This window comes from Plasmodium gallinaceum, assembly GCF_900005855.1.
Source record: "Plasmodium gallinaceum strain 8A genome assembly, contig: PGAL8A_v1_61, whole genome shotgun sequence".
NCBI lineage: Eukaryota > Apicomplexa > Aconoidasida > Haemosporida > Plasmodiidae > Plasmodium > Plasmodium gallinaceum.
In genome coordinates, this window is record NW_021628220.1 from 1945 (window position 1) to 27087 (window position 25143).

A 25143-nucleotide genomic window follows, 5' to 3' on the forward strand; every position below is an offset into this window, starting at 1 on the left:
TAAAAAAAAAAAAAAAAAAAAATAAAATAAAATATGTGTATATTTCCATAATCATATATTTGATCATATATAAAAAAAAAAAAAACTGGAAGTTTTTTTTAATAATTATTAAATATAGTATTTTATTATAAATTGACCTCTTATTTGTATATTGAAAATAATATCCTTTTCATTTTTGTTCAAATTAATTTTTTTTTTTTTTAATACATATTAGTAAAATATTATACATATATTGTAATTTTTTACCAATATTTGTTCATTAATTTTTTTTTTTTTTATTTTTTTTTTTTTTTTTTTTTTTTTTTTTTTTTTTGTAAATAAAAATGTCTACTTTACCTGCAAGTAAATCTGTCAGTAAAGTTGCAATAGCAACTTCTATTGAAGAAGATATAGCAAAAGAACAACAATTTCAAGAAATTGTAATTTAATTACATATATATAATATGTAAATTTTTCTATATATATTTTTATTATATGATTTTTTATAAATATATTATTCTATTTTTATAGGAAAAATTGCAAGATTTAGGTATAAATGCAGCAGATATAAACAAATTAAAAGGAAGTGGATATTGCACAATATTATCTTTAATTCAATCAACAAAAAAAGAATTATGTAATGTCAAAGGTATATCTGAAACTAAAGTTGATAAAATATTAGAAGTTGCTTCAAAAATTGAAAACTGTTCCAGTTTTATAACAGCAAATCAATTGGTTCAAAAAAGAAGTAAAGTATTAAAAATAACAACTGGGAGTAAAGTTCTCGATCAAACTTTAGGAGGAGGAATTGAAAGTATGTCTATTACAGAACTTTTTGGAGAAAATCGATGTGGAAAAACTCAGATATGTCATACATTAACTGTTACTGCACAATTACCAAAAAATTTGAATGGAGGAAATGGAAAAGTATATTACAATAAAATACTATAAAAAAAAAAATATATATATATATATATGTTTTTATATATATTTATATATTTTTTTTCATAAATTAAAAAATAAGGTTTGTTATATCGACACAGAAGGAACATTCAGACCTGAAAAGATATGTAAAATAGCAGAAAGATATGGATTAAATGGAGAAGCTGTATTAGATAATATTTTATATGCTAGAGCTTTTACACATGAACATTTATATCAATTATTAGCTATATCTGCAGCAAAAGTAATTAAAATATCATATATTTATCTTTACATATGTATATAATTTTTAATTTTTTTTTTTCCTTAAAAAAGAAAGTTATATTTTGAAAAAAAACATAATTTACATTTTATTTTTTACTCATACGTTTAAAAAATAAATTATATTGAAATATATGTATTTTTTTATTTGTATTAATATTATAAAGATGTGTGAAGAACCTTTTGCCTTATTGGTTGTTGATTCTATTATTTCTCTCTTTAGAGTCGATTTCAGTGGAAGAGGTTATAATTCTTATTATTTTTTACTTTTTTTTTTTTTTTTTTATTACTTAAATTACATTAATGAATTAATTAAAAATTATTAATTTTAAATGTTATTTATTTATTTTTTTTTTCTTTTTGTACATTAGGTGAACTGTCTGAAAGACAACAGAAATTAAACAAAACAATGTCTATTTTATCTAAATTGGGTGAACAATTCAATATAGCTATTTTAATAACAAATCAAGTCATGTCAGATCCTGGTGCAACTATGACATTTATAGCTAATCCAATGAAACCTGGTTGATAAATTTATATAATTAATCTTTATTTTAACTATTATAATATTTTTTTTTTTTATATATTTTTATGTCATATTTTTTTACGAAATATTAATAATAAAATTATCATTCTAATTTTAATTTTAATTGTTCATAACTTTTTTTTTTATTTATTCTTAATGTTCAGAAATATTTAACTATTTTTATATATTCATAAAAAAGTCAAATAATGAAGGCTAAAATATATGAATGTACATATATTTTTTTTTTTTTTTTTTTTTTTTTCTAGTTGGAGGTCATGTTATTGGTCATGCATCAACAGTCAGATTGTCATTAAGAAAAGGAAAAGGAGACCAAAGAGTTTGCAAAGTTTATGATGCACCTAACCTTCCAGAAGTTGAATGTGTTTTTCAATTGTTAAAAAAAAAAAATAAAATAATAAAATTATATATACCAGAATATAATAGATAATCAAATATTTATATTTTTTTTAAGATACACAAAAAAAAAAAAAGAAAAAATATATAAATAAATAAATAAATAAATAATTTTCCCTTCTTCGTTTTTCAGGTCAGATACGGGTATTATTGATGCAACAGATTAAAAGTATATATTCTCGTAATAATTAAAAAAAAAATTACTGTTGATTAAATAATACTAAGATGTTTCTATTAGTTTCTCTAAAAAGAAAAACACAAAAATATAATTATAAAAGATAAAAATAAACATAATTTTTTTTGTACTTAAAAATTTTTTAATTACTAATTTTCTTTAAAAAAGAAGGAGTTTCTAAATGTTCTGTATAAAAAGGATTGCAAACTGCATCTGCATAAATTTTATGTAATCTTCTAAAAACCTAAGAAAAAATTAAATAAGATAATTAAATATATATATATATAAATATATATAAATATTATGTTTTAATAAAAATATACTGTAATAATATAAAATATTAAGTGAATTACAGTAATATATTCCATTAAAAAAAATTAAATAATAATTATAGAAATTCATAATATTTTAATAATGTGTCTAAATCATAAAAGAAATTAATAGAACGTAATAATGTAAAATTGAAAAAAAAAAAAAAAAAAAAAAAAATATAGTTAATATTTCAATTAATATAAAAATAATATTTACATCTTTAAGGATATCATCAGTGTACTTATTTTTATTATCATCAACAGTTAAAATAATCTTAAAATTAATAACTTTAATCACATAAGCATAATTTTTATATGAACTAAAGAGAGAAAGATTAATACCAACATATCCAAGATATGGATCATATTTCTTTTCATTTCCTTTTTTTTCATTATTATCAACTACACATAATAAAAAAAATAAAACAAAAATATGTAAAAATCTCAATTTTTGTTAAAATAAATATATATCCCTTAATTTTTTTTTTTTTTACTTAATTTTTTAATATTATTCAAAGTAGAATAAATTGAGAATCGAGATGTTATTTCTTCATTTTCTTCAGTAGAATAAAAAAATAAAACTTCATCATTTTCTCCTAAGTAGCATATACTTTTTATAGACATTTTTTCAAATACATTTAATTATATAAATAGTTCTATTTTACAAGAGTATATTTTACTTTATTTTATAATAAATTATTAGAAAACATAGAAGAAAATATATATTTTAATAAAATTTTATTATAAAGAATTATTGATTTTTTTTTTTTTTTTTTTTTCTTCTTTTAAATTTCTTTAATTTCTTAATATTTTTCATTCATAAGATTTGTATTTAATAAATTAATTTTAAAAATATATATTCCCATCTTTTTATGTTATACAATTAATTCTTATATTTTTCTTTTGATTTCGTTTTAATTATAGTTAATATGGTTTATCTTTTTATTTCATTAAGAATACAAAAATACAATAAAATATTCGGATGGTTTCATAAAAAAATGAAATATAAATATGATTAACAGAAAAAATAATGTTTATTTTATACACCAACACTATAATTGAATAAAATTTTGACAAGAAATAATTTATAATATTCGTTATTTGAATATATTTATTTTTTTTTAAATAATTTTTTCTTTTATTTTAGATGTGATACTTTATTAGAAATTCTCAAAAAAAAAAAAAATAAATAAAATAAAATAAATAAAAATTTAAAAAGAGATAATATATATATATATATATATTTATTTAAAATAAAAATGTAAATATTGAAGTAAACTATAAATAAAAAATTAAGAGTAATACAATAAATAAAAAAAAAAAATATATATATATATACATATATATAAAATAAAAAATATACTTTAAAAAAAAATAAATCTATAATTAAAATAATTTGTTTGAAAAATATTTCATACTTATCAAATTCAATATGTATTATATTCTTTATGGTTTTTTTATTTAATTTTAACACTTAAAATCATAACAAAAAATACAACAAAAGCAAATATTAATAAATAGAAAAAGAAAAATAATGAAACGTATATACATTCTACGTATTTCTTATTTCTATTGAATAAAAATATATATATTTTTTATTTTATAATAATTTATATATATGTATAGAAATAAATTAGTTTTTCTCTTTTAGTAGAATGAATTATTTAATAAAAAAAATATATATATATATGTATATATATTGATTAAAAGTTTCTTTTCCTTTTAATAAAAGATGTACATAAAAAATTTTAAACTATTTTTTCTTTCTTTTTTTTTAATTGGTAATATTTTTGTATGGAAAAATATAGAAAACAAAAAAATAAGTTTTTTTACAAGTAGGCAAATTATATCTTCTTCAAAAGGTATTACACATAATTCTTTTGATAAGAAAAATGCATTTATTGGTCATCATTTAAAAAATGATGAAAATTTTTTAGCAGAAAAAAAAAAAAATTACAAATCAAAAATAAAGGAAGATAAAAATGTAGCAAATAAAATATACACTTCTAAGGGGCGATTGAATTATTCTTTTAATAAAGATTTTAACTATTATACAAAAAATATTAATAATAATGATAACAGTATAAAAAAAAAAAATAATTTTATTCTTTACATGAGTGATGAAGAATATACGATAAATTCTGATGATTATACTGAAAAGGCATGGGAAGCCATTAGTTCATTAAATAAAATTGGAGAAAAATATGATTCAGCATATGTAGAAGCAGAAATGCTATTATTAGCTCTTTTAAATGATGGACCAGAAGGGTTAGCACAAAGAATATTAAAAGAAAGCGGGATAGATACTGATTTATTAATTCAAGAAATTGATGACTATTTAAAAAAACAACCAAAAATGCCAAGTGGATTTGGAGAACAGAAGATATTGGGAAGAACTTTACAAACTGTTTTAAGTACAAGTAAAAGATTAAAAAAAGAATTTAATGACGAATATATTTCAATTGAACATTTATTGTTAAGTATCATATCAGAAGATTCTAAATTTACTAGACCATGGTTATTAAAATATAATGTAAATTATGAAAAAGTAAAAAAGGCTGTAGAAAAAATTAGAGGAAAAAAAAAAGTTACCTCAAAAACACCAGAAATGACCTATCAAGCTTTAGAAAAATATAGCAGAGATTTAACTGCATTAGCTAGAGCAGGAAAATTAGACCCTGTTATAGGAAGAGATAATGAGATAAGGAGAGCTATACAAATATTATCAAGAAGGACAAAAAATAACCCTATTTTATTAGGGGATCCAGGTGTAGGAAAAACAGCTATTGTAGAAGGACTGGCTATAAAAATTGTACAAGGGGATGTACCCGATTCTTTAAAAGGAAGAAAATTAGTTTCATTAGATTTATCCTCTTTAATTGCAGGTGCAAAGTATAGAGGAGATTTTGAAGAACGATTAAAATCTATACTAAAAGAAGTCCAAGATGCTGAAGGACAAGTTGTTATGTTTATTGATGAGATTCATACCGTAGTTGGAGCTGGAGCCGTTGCAGAAGGTGCCTTAGATGCAGGTAATATTTTAAAACCTATGTTAGCCAGAGGGGAACTAAGATGTATTGGTGCTACAACTGTTAGTGAATATAGACAATTTATCGAAAAAGATAAAGCCTTAGAGAGAAGATTTCAACAAATTCTTGTAGAACAACCAAGTGTAGACGAAACTATTAGTATCTTAAGAGGATTAAAGGAAAGATATGAAGTACATCATGGAGTTCGAATTTTAGATTCTGCTCTTATACAAGCTGCTGTATTATCAGACCGTTACATTAGTTACAGATTTTTACCTGATAAAGCTATTGATCTTATAGATGAAGCTGCCTCAAACCTAAAAATTCAATTATCTAGTAAACCTATACAATTAGATAATATTGAAAAGCAACTCATACAATTAGAAATGGAAAAAATTTCCATTTTAGGAGATAAACAAAAAAATTTTTTGAACTATTCCAATAGTAATAGTGATGATAAAACTGTAGATTACACGAAAAGTCCAAATTTTTTAAAAAAAAGAATAAATGAAAAAGAAATTAACAGATTAAAAATGATAGACAGAATTATGAATGAATTAAGGAAGGAACAAAAACAAATACTAGACTCATGGTCTTCTGAAAAAAGTTATGTTGATAACATCAGAGCTATTAAAGAAAGAATTGATGTAGTTAAAATAGAAATTGAAAAAGCAGAAAGATATTTTGATTTAAATAGAGCAGCAGAATTGAGATTTGAAACTTTACCAGACTTGGAAAAACAATTAAAAAAAGCAGAAGAAGATTATCAAAATGACATACCCGAAAAAAATAGGTTATTAAAAGATGAAGTTACAAGTGAAGATATAGTAAATATTGTAAGTATGTCTACAGGAATAAGGCTAAATAAATTATTAAAATCAGAAAAAGAAAAAATTCTAAACTTAGAAAGCGAATTGCATAAACAAATAATTGGTCAAGATGACGCTGTAAGGATTGTAGCAAAAGCTGTTCAAAGATCTAGGGTTGGTATGAATAACCCCAAAAGACCAATAGCATCTTTAATGTTTCTAGGACCAACAGGAGTAGGAAAAACAGAACTATCTAAAGTATTAGCTGATGTTCTATTTGATACACCTGAAGCAGTTATTCATTTTGATATGTCTGAATATATGGAAAAGCATTCTATAAGTAAATTAATAGGAGCAGCTCCTGGATATGTAGGATATGAACAAGGTGGATTATTAACTGATGCTGTTAGAAAAAAACCTTATTCCATCATTTTGTTTGATGAAATTGAAAAAGCACATCCTGATGTATACAATTTATTATTAAGAGTTATAGATGAAGGTAAATTATCTGATACAAAAGGAAATGTTGCTAATTTTAGAAATACTATTATTATTTTTACATCTAATTTGGGAAGTCAGAGTATTTTAGAATTAGCTAATGATCCAAATAAAAAGCAAAAAATAAAAGACCAAGTTATGAAATCTGTTAGAGAAACATTCAGACCGGAATTTTATAATAGAATTGATGATCATGTTATTTTTGATAGCTTATCTAAAAAAGAATTAAAAGAAATTGCAAATATAGAAATTAAAAAGGTAGCTAATAGACTGTTTGATAAAAATTTTAAAATTACCATTGATGATGCTGTTTTCTCTTATATTGTAGATAAAGCTTATGATCCATCATTTGGAGCTAGGCCATTAAAAAGAGTTATACAATCAGAAATAGAAACTGAAATTGCAGTTCGTATTTTAAATGAAACCTTTGTAGAAAATGATACAATTCATGTATCTTTAAAAGACCAAAAACTGCATTTTTCAAAAACTTAATATATATGCATCGGTTAATATTCATATATTTATATATACATACTGTTTTTAAATAAACTTTATCTTTAATATATGAAAATATAATTTGATAAATATGCTTATTAAATAAATATTGTAGAATAAATATGTAAAAAGCAAGTGCAAGAAATTTGTAATGAAATATTTTTTTAACCAATTTAACGGATTAATTTAACAATACTATTATGAAAAGCTATTTACCCTTTATATTAACATTTAATATTATTTATTTTATTGAATTGTATGAACATCTTAATTTTACTATTTCCAGAAATTTCCATATTATACTTTCATAAAATTAATTATTTTAAAATATATATTTGAAAAAAAGAAATTCCAGAGACATAATTAAGAATTTAACAAAAAGGTACTAATTTTACTTGAAGAATAAATTAAATAATAAAAAAAAAAAAAAATAATAATTTATTTCATTTTTTAACTATTATAAGACAAAAATATATATATATATATTTATTCACTTTTATTATTATTTTATTTATTAATATACTATTTATAAATAACTTTAATCATTTTAATAAAACTTCATGATTATGCTGAGGCACATGTTTTTATTTTTTAATACATATTAATTTTTCTTTTTTTTTTACATATTTTTATACTTTTCATTTTTAGTGCTATATTTTTAATTATAATATTGAATTTTTAATTTTAAATTTTCTTTTGAACGTTTTTTTTTAAAATTTAACACTTTCTCATTTTTTTTAATAACCAAAAAATCGTATAAATTTTTGAATTCGCAATTTATAAAAAAAATGATAATTTGTAGAAACATAAACTTAACTTTCTATAAAACTTATGAACGATATCTACTTCTGAAATATTTGAAATATATGATTTCCTCTTTTTCATATAATTCTTACAGCAAGTAATAAAATAAATATATAAAACAAAAAACATGTAGAATAACTTCAGAATACTTTTTTTATAATGAAATATGAAGTTAGTTGTTTTTATTCTATTAAGATAATATATAAAATGGAATTTTAAAGACAGATAAAATTTAAACAAAAATTAATATAGAAGAAAATAAAAATAACATTATCGTCTAACAATATAAAAATATATATTATTCTAATTAAAAATATATACTAATTTTATATAGAAGAAAGATAAGAGGAGTAAAAGTATTATAACTAAACAAATGATATATTACAAATAAAAAAAAAAAATATTTTTTAATATAAATATTATTATTTTTGAACATTTTCATTTAACATGTTAAATTTATCTTTTATTTTAATCGAGGTATATAATATGGAATTATAGACATAAAGTGACATATAGACATAGTGAATATTATAATAAAACAAAAAATACAAAAAAATAAAACATATAATATATAATAATGAAATGTGCATTAAAAAAAAAAAAAAGAATATATCCAAATGGAATAAATTTATAATCAAAAGTTGAAAAAAAAAAAAAAAAAAAAAAAAAAAAAAAAAAATAAAATAAAATAAAATGAAATGAAATAAAAAAAAAAAAAAAAAAATATATATATATATAAATTTAATAGTAAAAAGGGAATACTCTTCTATTTGTGCAAATTCAAATTTTCTTAAAATAATTTTGTTTTGTTTTATTTATAATAGTTCAATTATTTTTAAGGGTTACATTATTTTTTATCTTTTTTTATTTAACCTTCAGTTATTTCAACTTTATGTACATCTGAGAATTGCTTACATTCCATTTTTATTTCCAAAATTCCTATATAATAAAAAAAAAAGAAAAATGTAAAAATGTTTTAGGATAAAAAAGTGTAAAAAAATAAATTAATAAAAGATTTAATAGTGCTACTCAAGTTACTAAACATATAAATCTATTTTTTTATATAAAATAAAAATATATAGTTTTATATAACCCATTTAATATTCTAAATATATGGATTATTGTAAATTTGTACATATTTTAATGTATATATCTTATTGTACTAACCATTTCTGTACATAGCTGTAGCTGTGTCATCAAGTATGTTATTGGGTAATTTAAAAATTCTTTTAAAATAACCTACTTCTCTTTCTTTTGCATGCAAAACTAAATTATCTCCATATGTTTCAAACAATTCAGTTTGAGATCTAGGTCCCGCAATAGTTAATATTCCATCCCCTATTTCAACATCTATGTCATCACTTTTAAACCCTGGAATATCTAAAACTAAAATAGCTTGACATTTATCTGAATCAAACATTATATCAACTTTAGGTCTAAAAGTTATTTGTTTCTTCAAAGTTTTATCCGGTTCTATTTCAATAACAGTATTAGGATCAACTAAAGCATTTTTATTTTTAGGTACAGATGGTTTTTCTTTCTAAAAAAATTAAATAAAAAAAAAAATAATAAATAAAAATTATCAAATAAAAATATGTTATAAAAAAAAATTCAAGTAAAATTTTAAGTCCCATAATATATAATATAGACAGTCCCACCAAATATTAATTAATAATATAAAATATATATATTTAAATAAAATATATCAATGACATAAAGGATATAAAATAATAAACAAAGGAACAATTATTTCTGTAAGTCTAAATTTATTGTTCATATAATTATATATAATATTTATATATAACAGAAATTGTATTAATAAATTATGAGCATAAAAAGATTATAATTCATAAAAATAAAACATATCATTAAACAGTATTTAGAGTGAAAATTTAGTTTCCTACAATATCCATTTTATAATCATGGTCCAATTTTATTTCCCCATTATCACCAGAACAAGAACATAAACAACTCATTGTTACAAAAAAAATTAAAAGAAAGTTGTAATTAAAAAAAAAAAAAGGCACAAATAAAGGCTTAAATGAAAGGGATATAATTATTATCACCCTTACTTTGTTTAATTTTTATGACAGAAAATTTTAAAATTTCTTATATAATTCAAAAATAAAAAAAAACAAAATTTTCCATAAAAATTATGTAGCAAATATCAATTTACAATTATATTTATATTAAAAATTTTTAAATGATAAAAACAAATTAAAAAACATAAAATTATATTAATTTTTTTTAATAAATATATATTCTGGAAAAAGGTAATAAAAAAAAATGAAAATTATTAAGATAGAAATATATAAAATAATACAATGAGTAAAAACAAAAAAATCTTTTTAAGGTCTTTTCTGTTTTAATAAAGAAATAGGAAAAAAAAAAAAAAACCTCATGCACCAACATAAATATGCACTATTTTTATAAAACTCAAATATTTTTTATTTCCTTTACACTGTGTCCATTTTTTTTCTTTATTTAAAAATTCTAGGAATTTAGAAAAAATTAAATAAGACTAATAAAAGTTGTATAAAATTAAAAAGTAGGAAACAGCATTTTAAAAGAAAACGTCAATCTCAAATCTGCATAGCTCTTAAATATTCTATATATATATATAGTAATTAATTTTTTTTTTTCTTTAAAAAAAAAAAAAAAAAAGCTAATTTAAATAAATAATAGGATTAAAGAAATAAAAGAAATTTTACAGAAAGAAAAAAGATAATAGGACTTCTATTTTTTTTTTTTTTTACACACGATATTTATTGTAAAAAAAAAAAAAAAAAATAGAAATATTATATGAAGTTAATTTCTTACTTGTTCATATATATATGTATATATATTTCGCTAAAATAAATATATGGCTTATTTTAATAAGTTACATTATTCTTACATAAATGACACACATTTACATAATATTATCAGAAGTTTTAAAATGTAATTTCATTTCATACAGTAATTTACAATACAAATTTTCTTAACATGGAATAATTTCCTCATTCCACTATTTTTTTTTTTTTTCCTATTTATATTTGAAAATTATGCCAAAGAAAAAAATGGGATTTACAAATTTATCATTTTTTTTTATTGATGAAACAATGTCTAAGACCTAAAATAAGAAGCTATACTGAATAATGAATTAATGAATAATAAAAAAATTATAAACAGAAGATTTTATCTACTAATTTATATTATTTTATCGCAGTAACTACTTTTTCTTAATATTCATGTTTTTTTTTTTTTTATTTGATACTTCATTAAAAAGTGTTATTTATAATCCTTTACACACTTTATATTTTTGTAATAAAATATTCTTTTTTTTTTTTTTTTTTTTTTTGGATAAGAAATCAAATGAGTTGCATAATTTTTATTTTTGATTATAGAATTTTTTTTTTTTATACATGATAATATAGTTTAAAAATTAATAGACAGAGAAAAAAAAAGTTACATAAAAATAATAGTTGTTTTTGTTTTCTTTGTACAAAGTAAATTTATGTTTTATTTTTTAAATATTATTAATACATGTATTTTGTTTAGTAACATTCTTTATTTTTCTTTAACTTTTTTTCTTTATTTTACTGAAAAATAAATCTTTTAAATCTACTTATTTTCAAATATACAACTACTTTTTTTTTTTTATATTTCTTAGTTTTTATTTTATTAATGTAATTGCAGTGAAGAATTTTCGTAAACAAATTTATGGGTTTTATGTTAGTTTACATATGTTGTATAATTATTAAAAAAAAAAAAAAACAAAGTAGAAATAAAAAATATAAATGTAATTAAAAAAGGAAAAACGAAGTGGTAAAAAAAAATTGATAGCTAATAAAAATATATAAAAATAATAATGGAAAAAAAAATAAAATATTCATAGAGAATTAAAAATTTATTTGAAACATTGAAAAAATTTTCATTTTAGTTCTTCTAAACAAAAATATATATGACTTCAAACAAGTATTTACATTAATATTATAAAAATTTATTTTATAAAATACCTGTTTAGTATTTATAAATATAAAAAATAAATTTTCTTATTGTTTTACCAAAAAGACAATTTTACTCTTTTCCTAACCACTAAAAAAAAAAAAAAAAATATATTAATATAATAAATTATCAAAGTTTTAAATAAAATATATATATACTTAATATTTAAAATGCATAAAATATGTATATATTTATAATTGCAGTTCCCTTTATTTAAATATATGATAAGTATATATATATATATATTTATAAATATATATATAGATATTTTTTATTATGTTCATATGTATACAGCAAGAAAGTCTTCAAAATCTATTGATCCATCTTTATTCATGTCCATCGATTTAAACAATTTAAGGGAATCTGTTTCTGTCACACATGTGAATTCTTTATCTTTTATCATTTGCATTAACTTCGATAAGGGAATTACTTTTTTATTATTTTCCTTTTCAGTAACTAAATTTAAAAATTTGAAAAAAAAAATATTATTTTACTGTTAATATATATATTTCCTTATTAATAATTATATTTTTAAATTTCATTTTTTTTTTTTTTTTTTTTTTATACTAATGTAGTAAATATATAAATTATTCATCTTACTAGCGTACTTTTGAAATTCCAATTCTATATCAATTTTACTAAAACCCTGAAAAAAATTCTTGAAATACTGTGTGTCAATATCAATAACTGCTTGTATATATTCTCCAAAATCAATTAAATTATTTTTATCCATGTCATAATTTTGAAATAAATTATATTTTTCTAAACTCCATTCACTTTTTTGCAAATCAGCATGAGAAATAAAATTATCTTTATCTTTATCCATTTTATTAAAAGAATCTCTCCATATCATTAAATCTTTGTCATCATAATCAGCTAAAATTTTAAACTGTTCTCTCCATTCATTAATTTTTGAATCATGAATTTTCTTATTTGTACTTTCGGCCCAATATCGTGTTATGCATTTCTTATTCATATGAAAAACTTTACTTGAATTATTAACATTATCAGTACAAAAATTGTTTAAGTAATTTATACTCAGGTAGTTAAAGCCATTACCTGTTTTCCTTTTAAAAGCATTTAAAAGAACTTTCTGTAAATATCTTTGCATATTTTATCACAAAAGTCTTAAATTAAAAAAAAAAAAAAAAAACCAATGCAAATGAAAACCTAAGAAAAATTATAAAAATTACCAAAAAAAATAAAAGTAAATTTAAAATAAAAAAAAAAATTTTATATGCATCTTTAACCTATTTGAACATTAATTATTCAGTCTTTATGTTTTTTTTTTTTTTTTTTTTTTTTTTTTTTTATTACTTTTTTAGTTTTTGAATTGTTTTATTATTTATAATTTTTTAATTTTTATTTTGTATTATTTTATTTTTTTTTTTTATGAAATTTATACGTATTTGTAATAATATTCATATTTAAAGAATTAAAAAATGAGAATAATAAAATAAAAAAAAGAAAGAATACAGCTTTTTTCTATAAGACTATTAAAAATCAACATATTTATATATATAATTTAAAAAAAAATTAATGTATTCTCGAAGTTTAGTGTGTATAAAAATAATTTTATTCTTTTGAAATTCTTAAAATTGAAATAAAAAAAAAATATATATATGACCTCAATTTGTTTTTTTTCATAAGTAAAAAGAATAAAAAATTAAAAATTTAATGTATGTAAATCCTTAAAATTTAACTGTTTTTTTTTTTTTTTTTTTTAAAAAATCCTATTACCTTATTCATGTTTTGAAAAGAATTTATTATTCAAAGACATAAACAAGAGTTTTTTAATATTTATAAAATTATATGTAACAATTTATATAAATAATTATCTCTTTTTTTTTTAATGTTATTTGTAGAATCCCAAAAATATTAAAAAGTACATTAAAAAATATAATATACTTTTTTTTCTTAATAATTTTTTTATTTTATTAAAGACAGATGTAAAAAAAAGTTTTAAAAATACATGATTTCAAAATGTTTTCTTTTTATAAAATTTAAAAATATATATTACTTTTTTTTTTTTTTTTTTTGTTTTTAGACAAGTTTATATTTATTTAAAAGGTTATTGTTAAAATTTACTAAAAAAAATATTAAAGATTATACATTTGTATATGAAAAATATCATCTTTTTTATTGTTTTAATAATGTTATTTAAAATCAAAATTTTTAAATATGAAACTCCTTAAAGTGCTAATAAAAAGTTTTTTTTTTTTTTTTTTTTTTGCACACATTTTTATTTGAGTAATAATAAAGTTTTCTCAATGTTTTTTTTTTTTTTTTTTTTTTTATATGCTTCTTAAATTTATCTATAAATATGAAGTTATTAAAATATAAAGTAATGAAATTTTAAAAAATAAGTATTTTTTTTTTTTTTTTTGTATTCATATATAATATAAGTTTTTATATTGAATAAAACTTCTAATAATATAACATATTAGAAAAACAATAATAATAATAATAAAAATATTAGGAGAAATAACTATAGGAAAAAAAAATATTTATGCAATTTTTATATTTTTTTTTTAAAAGAAATTCATTTATGTAAATATGAGTAATAATGTTTAGATTATAAGAAATGACTTTTGTAAAAACATAAAATTTATTAAGTTATTAAATATTAATTTAATATTATAAAAGATTATATATAAAATATAATACAACAAAATTATTTAAAATAATAAAGTTCTACATGGGTACTCTGAATAATTATCTCGTTTTTTTTTTTTTATTACTAAGTATTTCCTTAATATCCAATGAAAATTTAAAGTCTATTAACAAAGACAATTCTTATACTTTATATTTTAAGAATGTTAATAAAAGATAAAATGAAAAAAAAGAAAATATAAATAAAATAGAATGATATATATATATATATATAGTAGAATAAAAAAAAATGAGTAAAATAAATATCATATTTTATATATTTATGATTAAAATGAAATAGAAACAGAGATATGTAATTCATAGAGCCGAAGAATCTCCATATAAAAATTTTCTTTTATATGTTGAAGAAATTTATCAAGCAACTGTTATTTATCCCATTAAATATATTTTTGTTAATAATTAAAAAAAAAAAACTTTAAATTTTAGTCAACAATGTTTTAGAATTTATTATCTACTAATATAAAAATTAAGTACAATAATAAAAAATATGACATTATTTTTTATTTTTTTCAAAAGGATATACCTTTGAAATATTACGAAAGCCTAATATCATTTAAAAAAGAGGATATAAATAAAAAAAACTTAAAAGAATTTTGTAAAGAAAAAAAAAAAATATATGAAAATATAGATAAAATACAAAATTGCTTTTGTTGTTATGGCCGCCAATCTCTTATTTTCCCAATACTTTCACATCTAAAATATAAAAAAGAAAAATTTTATAGTAGTAAAAAGGGTATCTACAATTTGAATATTTATATTTTTTATTATTTTAAAAAAAATTTTCATTTAATAATTTACATTATTTATAAGAAGTAAAATAATTTTTCTCTATTTTTTTTTTTTTTTTTTTTTATACTTTTTTTATGTAGCTCAAGAAGATGTTCTAAAACTATCTTGTTTAAAAAAAAGTGAAAAAAAATATTATGGATTTTTTATTCAGAAAAATTCTAACTTTTTTATGTTAAATGTTACCTTACAGCAATTTGGTATCTTCTTAATCTTCTAATAAAATATAATAAATTTAAAAACATAATTTCCTCTTTCTTTCTTTTACATAGATTTAAATGATGAATATTTTATAAATATAAATGTAAAAATTAAAAAAAAAATTAAAAAACTAAAAAAAAAATACATTTTTTTAAGAGTTCTACTTTTTTTATTTTTTTTTTTTTTTTTGATCTTATAATAGGATAAATCTACATTAGAAAGAAAGACATATTTGTTAGATCCTTCTAATTCTGAAATTAATGATGGTTTTAAAGAAACAAAAAAAAGATAATTTAAAAAAAAAATATTCATTAAAAAATGTATTAATGAAATAAAATATTATTTTTTTAGAAATATTTAATGTAAAGTTAAAGTTTAATGTTGAAAAAACGTACAAAGTAAATAGAACATATTTATTTAAAAAAAAAAAAATAATTAATCAACGGATATTAATTCTTGTGTTTATAAATGCATGAAATTATTCATATATTTTGATTAGAATGATTCCATTGAAGGAAGCTATCTTTTTATAGATATAGATTCCTTTAAAGAAAAAGTATAATATAAAATTAAAATGAAAAAACTAATTTACTTTTATTCATAATATAGCATAAATATTCTATCATTTTATTTTTTTTTTTTTTCATTTTTATTTATTTATATATTTTAGATAATATTAAAAGACTCTTTTACAGGTATTTATTTTTCTTATTTTAGGAAAAAAATATATTGCATAATATTACAATTTATTTAAAACAAAATTTTTTAATATTTGAATATTTTTTTTTTTTTTTTTTTTCATATTAAGACAATATTATTCTAGAGAATTCTATTATTGTTAATTCTGATGAAATTGATGAAAAAGGAGAAGAATGTAATAAATTAACTCCATATCCATTTATATGGGAACATAAAAAAGGATTTTGTTTACAAAAAAGAAATGATTGCTTCAAGAAGCAACTTAATTATTTCTTAAATTTAGAAAAAAAAATAGATCCTAAAAAATTATTAATGAATAATTATTCTTTTTTTATGATAAAAAAATCACATTTGAATAAAATTAATAGTGAAGATAAATTACAGAATGATATAGATAAAACGAAAAACGGTGAAATAAAAAAAGAAAATAATGAAAATAATGAAAATGATAAAAATAATGAAAATAAAGAAAAATATGAAAATGATGAAAATGATGAAAATGAACATATAGAAAATGAAAACAAAAATGTAGAAGAAAACAATGAACATATAGAAAATGAAAACAAAAATGTAGAAGAAAATGTTAAAATAGACAAAAATGAAAATAATGAATTAGATGAGAAAAAGAAAAAAATAGCAAGTTTTGAAAATGAAAAGAATTTTAGAAATATGATAAATAAATCAAAAGATTTTATAAATTTTCTAGAAGATAATTATTATCTTGGTATAGAAAAACAAAATCACAATTTTATTAATATAAAATCATATAATGATGAAAAGTTAAATATATTTTTTGAAGAAAACAATGAAGGAGAATCTGTTTCTTTTATTCACAGTTTAAGTAATTGTTATGATTTTAATAATGAATTAGATAAATTTTGTACTATATATATAAGTATATGGAACAAAGAAAATATAGATAAGGAATTAAATATTTTCATTAAGTGTGAAAAACAAATTGTTAAAGATATTTCTAAATTAAAAAAAACAATATTTTTATGTAAAAATTGCGAAAATACAGTAACTATAAAATTTGAACCAATTGTTGATCTTCTAATAACTCCTTGTAGTGTTTTAATATCCAAAAAAACAGAGGATGAAAAAATAGGAAAAAAAAAAAGATTAAATAAAAACAATAGTAATGAAGAATACTTTTTATTTAATATAAGTGAAAATGAAATAAAGAAAGAAGAAAATGAGAATATTATTAAAAATGTTACTCTTAAGTTTGATGTACCGAATGAAATTTTTGAAAGTCATTTAAAAAAATTAGATTTTCTAGAAGATATAGAAGATACATTTCTAATTTATAAAAAAAAAATTATTTATTTTTTAACAAAATCTGAAAATATTATAAAACTTATTATATTTATTTTATTTCTCATAGTTTTTTCTATATTTGTTATTCCTAGCATTCCTCTTTGTAAAAATGTTATAATAAAATTAAAGTGGTATCATAATTTGAAAACATTTAGAATGTTATTATTATGGAAAATACACGATATGATTAGAGTAACAAAAAAAATTCCACGTAAAACATGGAGATTTATAAAAAGAATATCAAAAAAAATAAGAAGATTATTTTATAAAATATTTTTAAGATTTCAAAAAGATCAACAGTTAATTGATCAAAAATACAAAGAAAATTTAGAAAGAAAAAGAAGAAATGAAGAAAAAAAAAAAATTATGAAAATCAAATATGAAAAAAAAAAAAAAGAAAAAGAAGAATTGAAAAAAAAAAGATATAAGAAATTATTAGAAAATGAAAAAAAATTCAAAATAGATATGGAAAAGGAGGAAAATAAAAAAAGAAAAAAACAAGAAAAAAAAAGGGAGGAACAGGAAAAAAAAGAACAACGAAAAAAAGAACAAAAAAAAAGAGACGAACTAAAAAAAAGAGAAAAATATAATAAAAAAGAATCTACAAAAAAAAACCTACATTCTTATGAAAAAAACTATGAAGATTTAGAAAAAAATTATAGTTCAAATTATTCAAAAAATTCTAACCCAAAAAAAGAAAATAAGAAATATCGTAATGATAGTAACAATAAATATACAAAAATAAATAAAAGTAAAAATCAATTAAATCAATTAAATCAATTAAATCAATTAAATGAATTCAATGAATTCAATGAATTAAATGAATTAAATGAATTAAATAATTTATATAATAAAGAATCCTATAATAAAGAAAAAAATTATTATGAAAATGGATATTCTGATTATTATGGTCTAAAAACAAAAAAACAGAATTCAAATCATCATAAAAATAAAACAGACAAAAGAAGAAGTATGTCTTGTGGTATGGAAAAATACAACTATTCTAATTTTGATGAAATAAATAATTGTATTAATCCTACTGATAATAAAAATATATTTAATTATAGAAAAAATAATAATAATTATAATAATTTAAATAACAAGGAAAATGATATGAGAAATATGCAACATATATTGCAACAGCATCAACAACATCAACAACATCAACAAACAATAATGCAACAACCTTCAATTATACAAACTCAAAATATGCAACCTCAAATGTTGACACAACATACCTTAATGCAACCAGCGATTATACAACCTCAAGTTATGCAACCTCAAGTTATACAACCTCAAGTTATACAACCTCAAGTTATGCAACCTCAAATTATGCAACCACAAGTTTTACAACCTCAAATTATGCAACCACAAGTTTTACAATCTCAAATTATGCAACCACAAGTTTTACAATCTCAAATGATATCACAACCTACCTTAATGCAACAACCGCTAATCCAATCTACAGTTATTCAACAACCATACTACCAGAATCAGTCATATATTAACACAAATCAAAGATATTATTAAAATTATAAATAATTTAAAGAGTATGTATAGGACACTCTTTATATACTCATTATAATATCCATTTGTTATTTTTTTCATTATGTTTTGAATACATATTAATAAATAAAAATCCTTGAAAATTTTTAAAAAATTTTATAATTTTTCTTTTATTATTTGTAACATCCTTAATGTCAATAAAATAAAGATGCAAATTTTTTATAATCTTCATGTTTTTTTTTTTTTTTTTTTTTAAAACATATTTTACAAAATTCTCATAGTTTCTCTATAAATTTTGTGCTAAAATAAAAAAAAATAAATAGTACACAATTTTTTAATATTTATTATATGCATATAATACATATTTTGTGTGAACTTAGTTCACTTTATTAACAAATTAGAAAAATTGTTAAAAAAAGTAATTAGAAAGAACTTATTTACATAAAAAAAAATTACACACACTAAAACTAAAAAATCCATGATTTAGAATAAATAAAAATATATTAAAAATTAATGGTTAAGTAGATATAACATTTCAAGTATACAGAAATTTAATTATATCTATAAATTATAAAAATCAATCAAAATTTTTAAAAAAAATAACATCTTTATCTAATATAAAAATTTTTTTTTTTAAAAGTATAACAATGTAACAATAATTTTAGCAATTCATTTTTTTAAAAAATCAATTCATAAAAACTAAAAAAAAAAAAGAAATATACTTTTTTTTTTTTTTAATTTATTTATTATATAAAATATATGAAGGTGTTTCTTATAATATTTCTCAAAATATATCTAAAAAAAGATGAAAATGTCTAACATAAAAAAAAACATAGTATTATGAAAAAAAAAAAAATTTTGTATACAATTTTTAATTTTTTTTTTTTGTTTTTTTATCCTTTTTTTAAACTTATTCATATATATATATATATTGTTAAAATTTATAAAAAAAATTATAACTTTTTTTTAATTAAAGAACTTTTCTGTTAACTATTCATCACTAAAATTTAAATCAAGCAATTAATATATAGATATATGGATAAATAAGTTATAAATATATTAGCATAATGAAAAGTTTAAATAATTGAATGAGTGTATCATAGAACAAACAAAAATATGAATGAAAAAATTGTTAAAATTAAAAATAAATATGTATTATTTAATAGATAATTAATTAAAAAAAAAAAAAAAAAAAAAAAAAAAATTTAAAATAAATTGAAATGTATGGGAATAAATAAAATCATTAAAAAGTAAAAGAATAAAATAAGAATAAGGAAAATATTTTGTAAAAAATATACATGAAAATAGGAAATATATTTTGAGAAAAGTGTGTAAAAAGAATTTTGTATATTATGAATTTCATATATTTAATTGTTACTAGAAAAAAAAAAAAAAAAAAAAAACCAATACTTAAAAATTAAGTAATTTATTTATAAAATATTTATGAATGTATTTAAAAAATAAATAAATTTAAATATTTTTCAAAAGTAAAAAAAAAAAAAAAAAATTTTTTTTAAGATAATTTAAATTATATTTAATATGGGAATATTTTCGTCTAAAAATTTAGAAGAATGTTTACGAGAAGAAAAAAGAAACTTAAACAGATCTATAAGAGAATTAGAAAGGGAGATATATAAATTGGAAAATGAAAAAAAACAAATTGAAAAAAATATAAAATTATATGCTAAAAAAAATGATATTACACTAGTTCGTACACTAGCTAAAGATTTAGTTAAAATTAGGCAAACTGTTTCAAAATATAGTAAAATTAAATCTCACTTATTCTCAATGAAAATAAAATTACAAAGTGTAAAATCATCTGAACAATTAAGTAAAAGTTTAAAAGATATAAACAAATTAATTAAAAGAGTTAATAATTATCTTAAATTAAAAGATATAAATTCATCTATAAATGAATTTCAAAAACAAAATAATGAAGTATCATTAAAGGAAGATATGTTAGATGATTTGTTTGATACATTAAATTATGATATTGATATGATAGAAGAAGAAGATGAAATTGTTGCAAAGGTTTTAGATGAATTAGGAATACAACTAAATTCTAAATTAGAGGAAATTCCAGCAGTAAATACAATTCAAAATGAAAAAAATGAAGATGTAAATATTTCCAATTTAGAAGAAAGAATTAATAATTTAAAAAAAACATAATTTAATTAAAAGAAAAATACATATATATTAAAATATATATATATATATTTATTTATTTTAATTCATTAAAATTTTAAAAAGTTCATTTAAATCAATATTATATATGAATATTCTTAGTAATTAAAGATGTAGAAATATTTTAATTAATCTTTTTATTTAACCAACTTTGCTAATTTTTTTTAACTTATAATTTTTTTTTTTTTTATCTCCTTTTTTTCCATAAAATATTTTTGTTTAATTGATATATATATATATATATATATATATATTATAATTTTTTTTTTTTCAATTTCATAATATATATTTTTTTTTTTAAAAATACATATAAAAAGAATATATAAGAAATTTAAAATATATTTTTTTATGAAATAACTTTTATATATTCAGGAAATTTGTTTATTTATAATATTTTTTTGGATAAAAAAAAAAAAAAAAAACATATCTGGTATTTAACTAAAATGTGTTTTATTAATTATTGTTATTTATAAGCTTTCATCCTTCTTTAAAAAATAGAAATTAATTACATTCAAAATATCATTTTGTTCTTTTTAACTTCACTTTAACAGTTTTTTTTTTTTTTTTAATGTCCAATTAATGTAAATATTTTATTATTTCATTTATAACATCTTCTATATTAGGCAAAGCTCCTATACCTTTAAAAATAAAATTTTTTAGAATATCAAGAATATATTCATATTATTTTAAAAATTAGAAATTATAAAAAAATAACATTTTACCATAATCTCCACAAGCTAATAATTTCTCTATTGGATTAATTACCTTAAGATATAAAAGAAAATTACTTGTAAAATAATAATTATTAAAATAATTTTCTTTTTTATTTTCCTAGTTAAAATTTACATTTTTTTTTTTTTTTTTTTTTTTTAAATTAGTACTTTTATTCCCCATGATGAAACTATGTCAATGTGTTCCTTTGTTATTGGATGGTTATACATATATGTATTCATACAAGGAAAAACTAAAAAAGTTTTTTTAAAGTCCCAACATCGACAAATACAAGTCTTAAAAAAAATATATATATAAATATATATATATATGAATATATATATATATATATATGAATATTATAAGTTTTAATTGGAATAATATTATTTTATTTTTTATTATTTATATTAGCTATATTAACTAAAAGATTAGAACAAATTCCATTGGATATATTAGCTAAAGTATTAGCATCCAAAGGGCATATTATAAAAATGTCTGCCCATTTTCTTAATTCTACATGTAAAATAGCATCTCCCTTTTTTTGCCACAACCATTCATCTTCATCTAAGAACACTTTTTCTTTAAAAGGTTTCAGAAATTTCTCATAAGCAATATTAGTTGCAACGTATTTTATCTCAATAGATATATTATTTGTTTTACAATGTTCTTGTAATTTTTCAATTATTTCATTAACCTTAATAGCAGCAATACTACCACTAATACCAAATAATATTTTCATAATTTTAATCCTGATAAAAAAAAAAAAAAAAAAAAATTATTAAATAGATATTTTAACCATTTCAATTACTAATTATATACTTTTTTTTTTTCTGGGTTACAATTAAAAATATATAAAGCTAAACCATTCCAATTTTATCCATAAAAATTTATTTGAACACTAATTAATTTAAAAAAGAAAAAAAAAAAAAAAAAAAAAACAAAAAGTTATATACAAATTAATATTTTATTTATATATTATATTATTTTTTATCTTTTTATTCCCAATAATTTAAATAAAATTTTTATTAATTTAAATTATATTTCCCTTTATTTATTACTTTTTTTTTTTTTTTTTTTTTTTTTTTTTTAANTTATTTTAAATCAATTTAAAAAAAAAAAAAAAAAAAGTAATAAATAAAGGGAAATATAATTTAAATTAATAAAAATTTTATTTAAATTATTGGGAATAAAAAGATAAAAAATAATATAATATATAAATAAAATATTAATTTGTATATAACTTTTTGTTTTTTTTTTTTTTTTTTTTTTTTTTTTTTTTTAAGCTATTTTAAATCACTTTGATGCAACAGTAGAAACAAAACTTTATAAATATCTTCTATATATTTGAATTTTTTTTTTATCACTTTATGAGTTTTATATTATATACATATTCTTGTATGAATATATATATATATATATAATCTATACAATTTCTGTATTTTATCTTTAAAATTATTACAATGAATGAAGATTTAGAAATAGATGAAAATGCTTACGATATGTTTTTTAGTCCATTAACACCTTGGCCATGTTTATCTTTTGATTTTATATTGCCAAACTCATCTTGTTATTTCAGTGAAAAATCAAAGAAAGAAACAAATAGCGAACTAGTTAATAATATACCATTAAAATATCCTATTGACATTTGTTGCGTTGGAGGAACACAAGCTAATAAAAGCGAATTGAATAATATTTACGTAATTAAATGGTCAAATTTAAATAAACTAAAAAATTGTGAAACAGAAAATTCCAGTGATGATAGTGAGTATGATGATGAAGAGGAAAATGATATAAGTTTAAACGAACATGATAATATGGAAAAAAAAAAAAAAGTGAAAAATGAATTCCTTGATGAAAAAAGCAACATAATTTGTAAATCTATAAAACATGAATACGGATGTATAAATAAAATAAAAGTAAGTAAAAAAATAAATTCCTTAGTTGCAGCATGGTGTGAAGATAGTAATGTGTATATATATGAACTATCTGATGAAATAAAAAATTTGGATGATCGTGGCTATAATGAGGAAATAGAAAAAAAACCATTACATGTATTTGAAAAACATTCTAAGGAAGGTTTTAGCTTAGATTGGAATAATATTTATGCAGCAAAATTATTAACTGGTGATAATGATGGGAATTTATATTTATGGTTACCTCATAATTCAGATAAATGGAATTATGAATATTGGGATTTTAAAAAATATGCTGATAATAAAATAAACAAAAAATATAGTATAGAAGATATAGAATGGTGCAAAAAAGGAAATGGTTTAGGAAATGTATTTTGTATATGTTCATCAGATAAAAGTATTCGAATATTAGATATAAGAAATTTAAATAATAACAATAATACAAATATAAATATAGAAAATGCACATGAAAATGATGTCAATGTAATATCATGGAATGAAAATTCAGAATTTTTATTAGCTTCAGGAGGAGATGATAACTTAATAAAAATATGGGATATTAGAAACACTCGAAATTCTGTAGCTCAATTAAATTTTCATAAACAACCAATAACTTCAGTTTGTTGGGATTCTAAAGATACTTATGTCTTATTAGCATCAAGTTTAGATAATTCAATCACTATATGGGATTTATCTGTAGAGTCAGAAGCCTTAGAATATTCTCATTCCAAATATCCTGATCAATTACTATTTGAACATTTAAATCAAAATTTTATTACCGAAGCAAAATTTCATCCATACTTTTCTGGAGTTGTAGTTTCAACTTCTTGTGATAATTTTAATATCTTCAAGCCTTGTAATATTTAAATTTTTTTGATTTTTAAAAAAATTAGTTTTTTGTCACAATTACTATAATTTTA

General features: G+C 18.2%; 9 protein-coding genes across 9 annotated transcripts; 5 read left to right on the plus strand and 4 right to left on the minus strand.

The window, feature by feature from the left end:
* Positions 1–323: 323 nt before the first annotated feature.
* On the plus strand, positions 324–2289 carry PGAL8A_00085400 (meiotic recombination protein DMC1, putative; the record flags this gene model as incomplete). Its single annotated transcript, XM_028671043.1, has 7 exons — positions 324–419; positions 511–906; positions 1004–1165; positions 1350–1425; positions 1554–1706; positions 1975–2101; positions 2256–2289. 7 exons carry the CDS (start codon positions 324–326, stop codon positions 2287–2289), a joined length of 1044 nt encoding a protein of 347 aa, XP_028525972.1.
* A 53-nt stretch (positions 2290–2342) lies between these two features.
* TRAPPC2L (trafficking protein particle complex subunit 2-like protein, putative) lies at positions 2343–3232 on the minus strand (the record flags this gene model as incomplete). Its single annotated transcript, XM_028671054.1, has 4 exons — positions 2343–2365; positions 2448–2541; positions 2826–3010; positions 3103–3232. The coding sequence occupies 4 exons, from the start codon at positions 3230–3232 to the stop codon at positions 2343–2345; spliced, it is 432 nt and encodes a 143-aa protein (XP_028525973.1).
* Positions 3233–4340: 1108 nt separating this feature from the next.
* PGAL8A_00085600 (chaperone protein ClpB1, putative) lies at positions 4341–7436 on the plus strand (the record flags this gene model as incomplete). The annotated part of the gene is made up of 1 exon (XM_028671065.1): positions 4341–7436. One exon carries the CDS (start codon positions 4341–4343, stop codon positions 7434–7436), a length of 3096 nt encoding a protein of 1031 aa, XP_028525974.1.
* A 1675-nt stretch (positions 7437–9111) lies between these two features.
* On the minus strand, positions 9112–10219 carry PGAL8A_00085700 (small heat shock protein HSP20, putative; the record flags this gene model as incomplete). Its single annotated transcript, XM_028671076.1, has 3 exons — positions 9112–9182; positions 9411–9783; positions 10148–10219. 3 exons carry the CDS (start codon positions 10217–10219, stop codon positions 9112–9114), a joined length of 516 nt encoding a protein of 171 aa, XP_028525975.1.
* A 2083-nt stretch (positions 10220–12302) lies between these two features.
* Positions 12303–13341, minus strand: PGAL8A_00085800 (conserved Plasmodium protein, unknown function; the record flags this gene model as incomplete). The annotated part of the gene is made up of 3 exons (XM_028671089.1): positions 12303–12320; positions 12523–12686; positions 12831–13341. The coding sequence occupies 3 exons, from the start codon at positions 13339–13341 to the stop codon at positions 12303–12305; spliced, it is 693 nt and encodes a 230-aa protein (XP_028525976.1).
* Positions 13342–14928: 1587 nt separating this feature from the next.
* PGAL8A_00085900 (conserved Plasmodium protein, unknown function) lies at positions 14929–19439 on the plus strand (the record flags this gene model as incomplete). The annotated part of the gene is made up of 10 exons (XM_028671100.1): positions 14929–15048; positions 15184–15294; positions 15420–15636; positions 15773–15889; positions 15962–15993; positions 16093–16156; positions 16242–16288; positions 16390–16446; positions 16561–16585; positions 16699–19439. 10 exons carry the CDS (start codon positions 14929–14931, stop codon positions 19437–19439), a joined length of 3531 nt encoding a protein of 1176 aa, XP_028525977.1.
* Positions 19440–20954: 1515 nt separating this feature from the next.
* Positions 20955–21584, plus strand: VPS2 (vacuolar protein sorting-associated protein 2, putative; the record flags this gene model as incomplete). Its single annotated transcript, XM_028671111.1, has 1 exon — positions 20955–21584. One exon carries the CDS (start codon positions 20955–20957, stop codon positions 21582–21584), a length of 630 nt encoding a protein of 209 aa, XP_028525978.1.
* Positions 21585–22175: 591 nt separating this feature from the next.
* Positions 22176–23049, minus strand: PGAL8A_00086100 (phosphopantothenoylcysteine decarboxylase, putative; the record flags this gene model as incomplete). The annotated part of the gene is made up of 4 exons (XM_028671122.1): positions 22176–22237; positions 22322–22364; positions 22481–22606; positions 22732–23049. 4 exons carry the CDS (start codon positions 23047–23049, stop codon positions 22176–22178), a joined length of 549 nt encoding a protein of 182 aa, XP_028525979.1.
* Positions 23050–23770: 721 nt separating this feature from the next.
* On the plus strand, positions 23771–25090 carry PGAL8A_00086200 (nucleolar preribosomal assembly protein, putative; the record flags this gene model as incomplete). The annotated part of the gene is made up of 1 exon (XM_028671133.1): positions 23771–25090. The coding sequence occupies one exon, from the start codon at positions 23771–23773 to the stop codon at positions 25088–25090; it is 1320 nt and encodes a 439-aa protein (XP_028525980.1).
* Between the last annotated feature and the right edge of the window lie 53 nt (positions 25091–25143).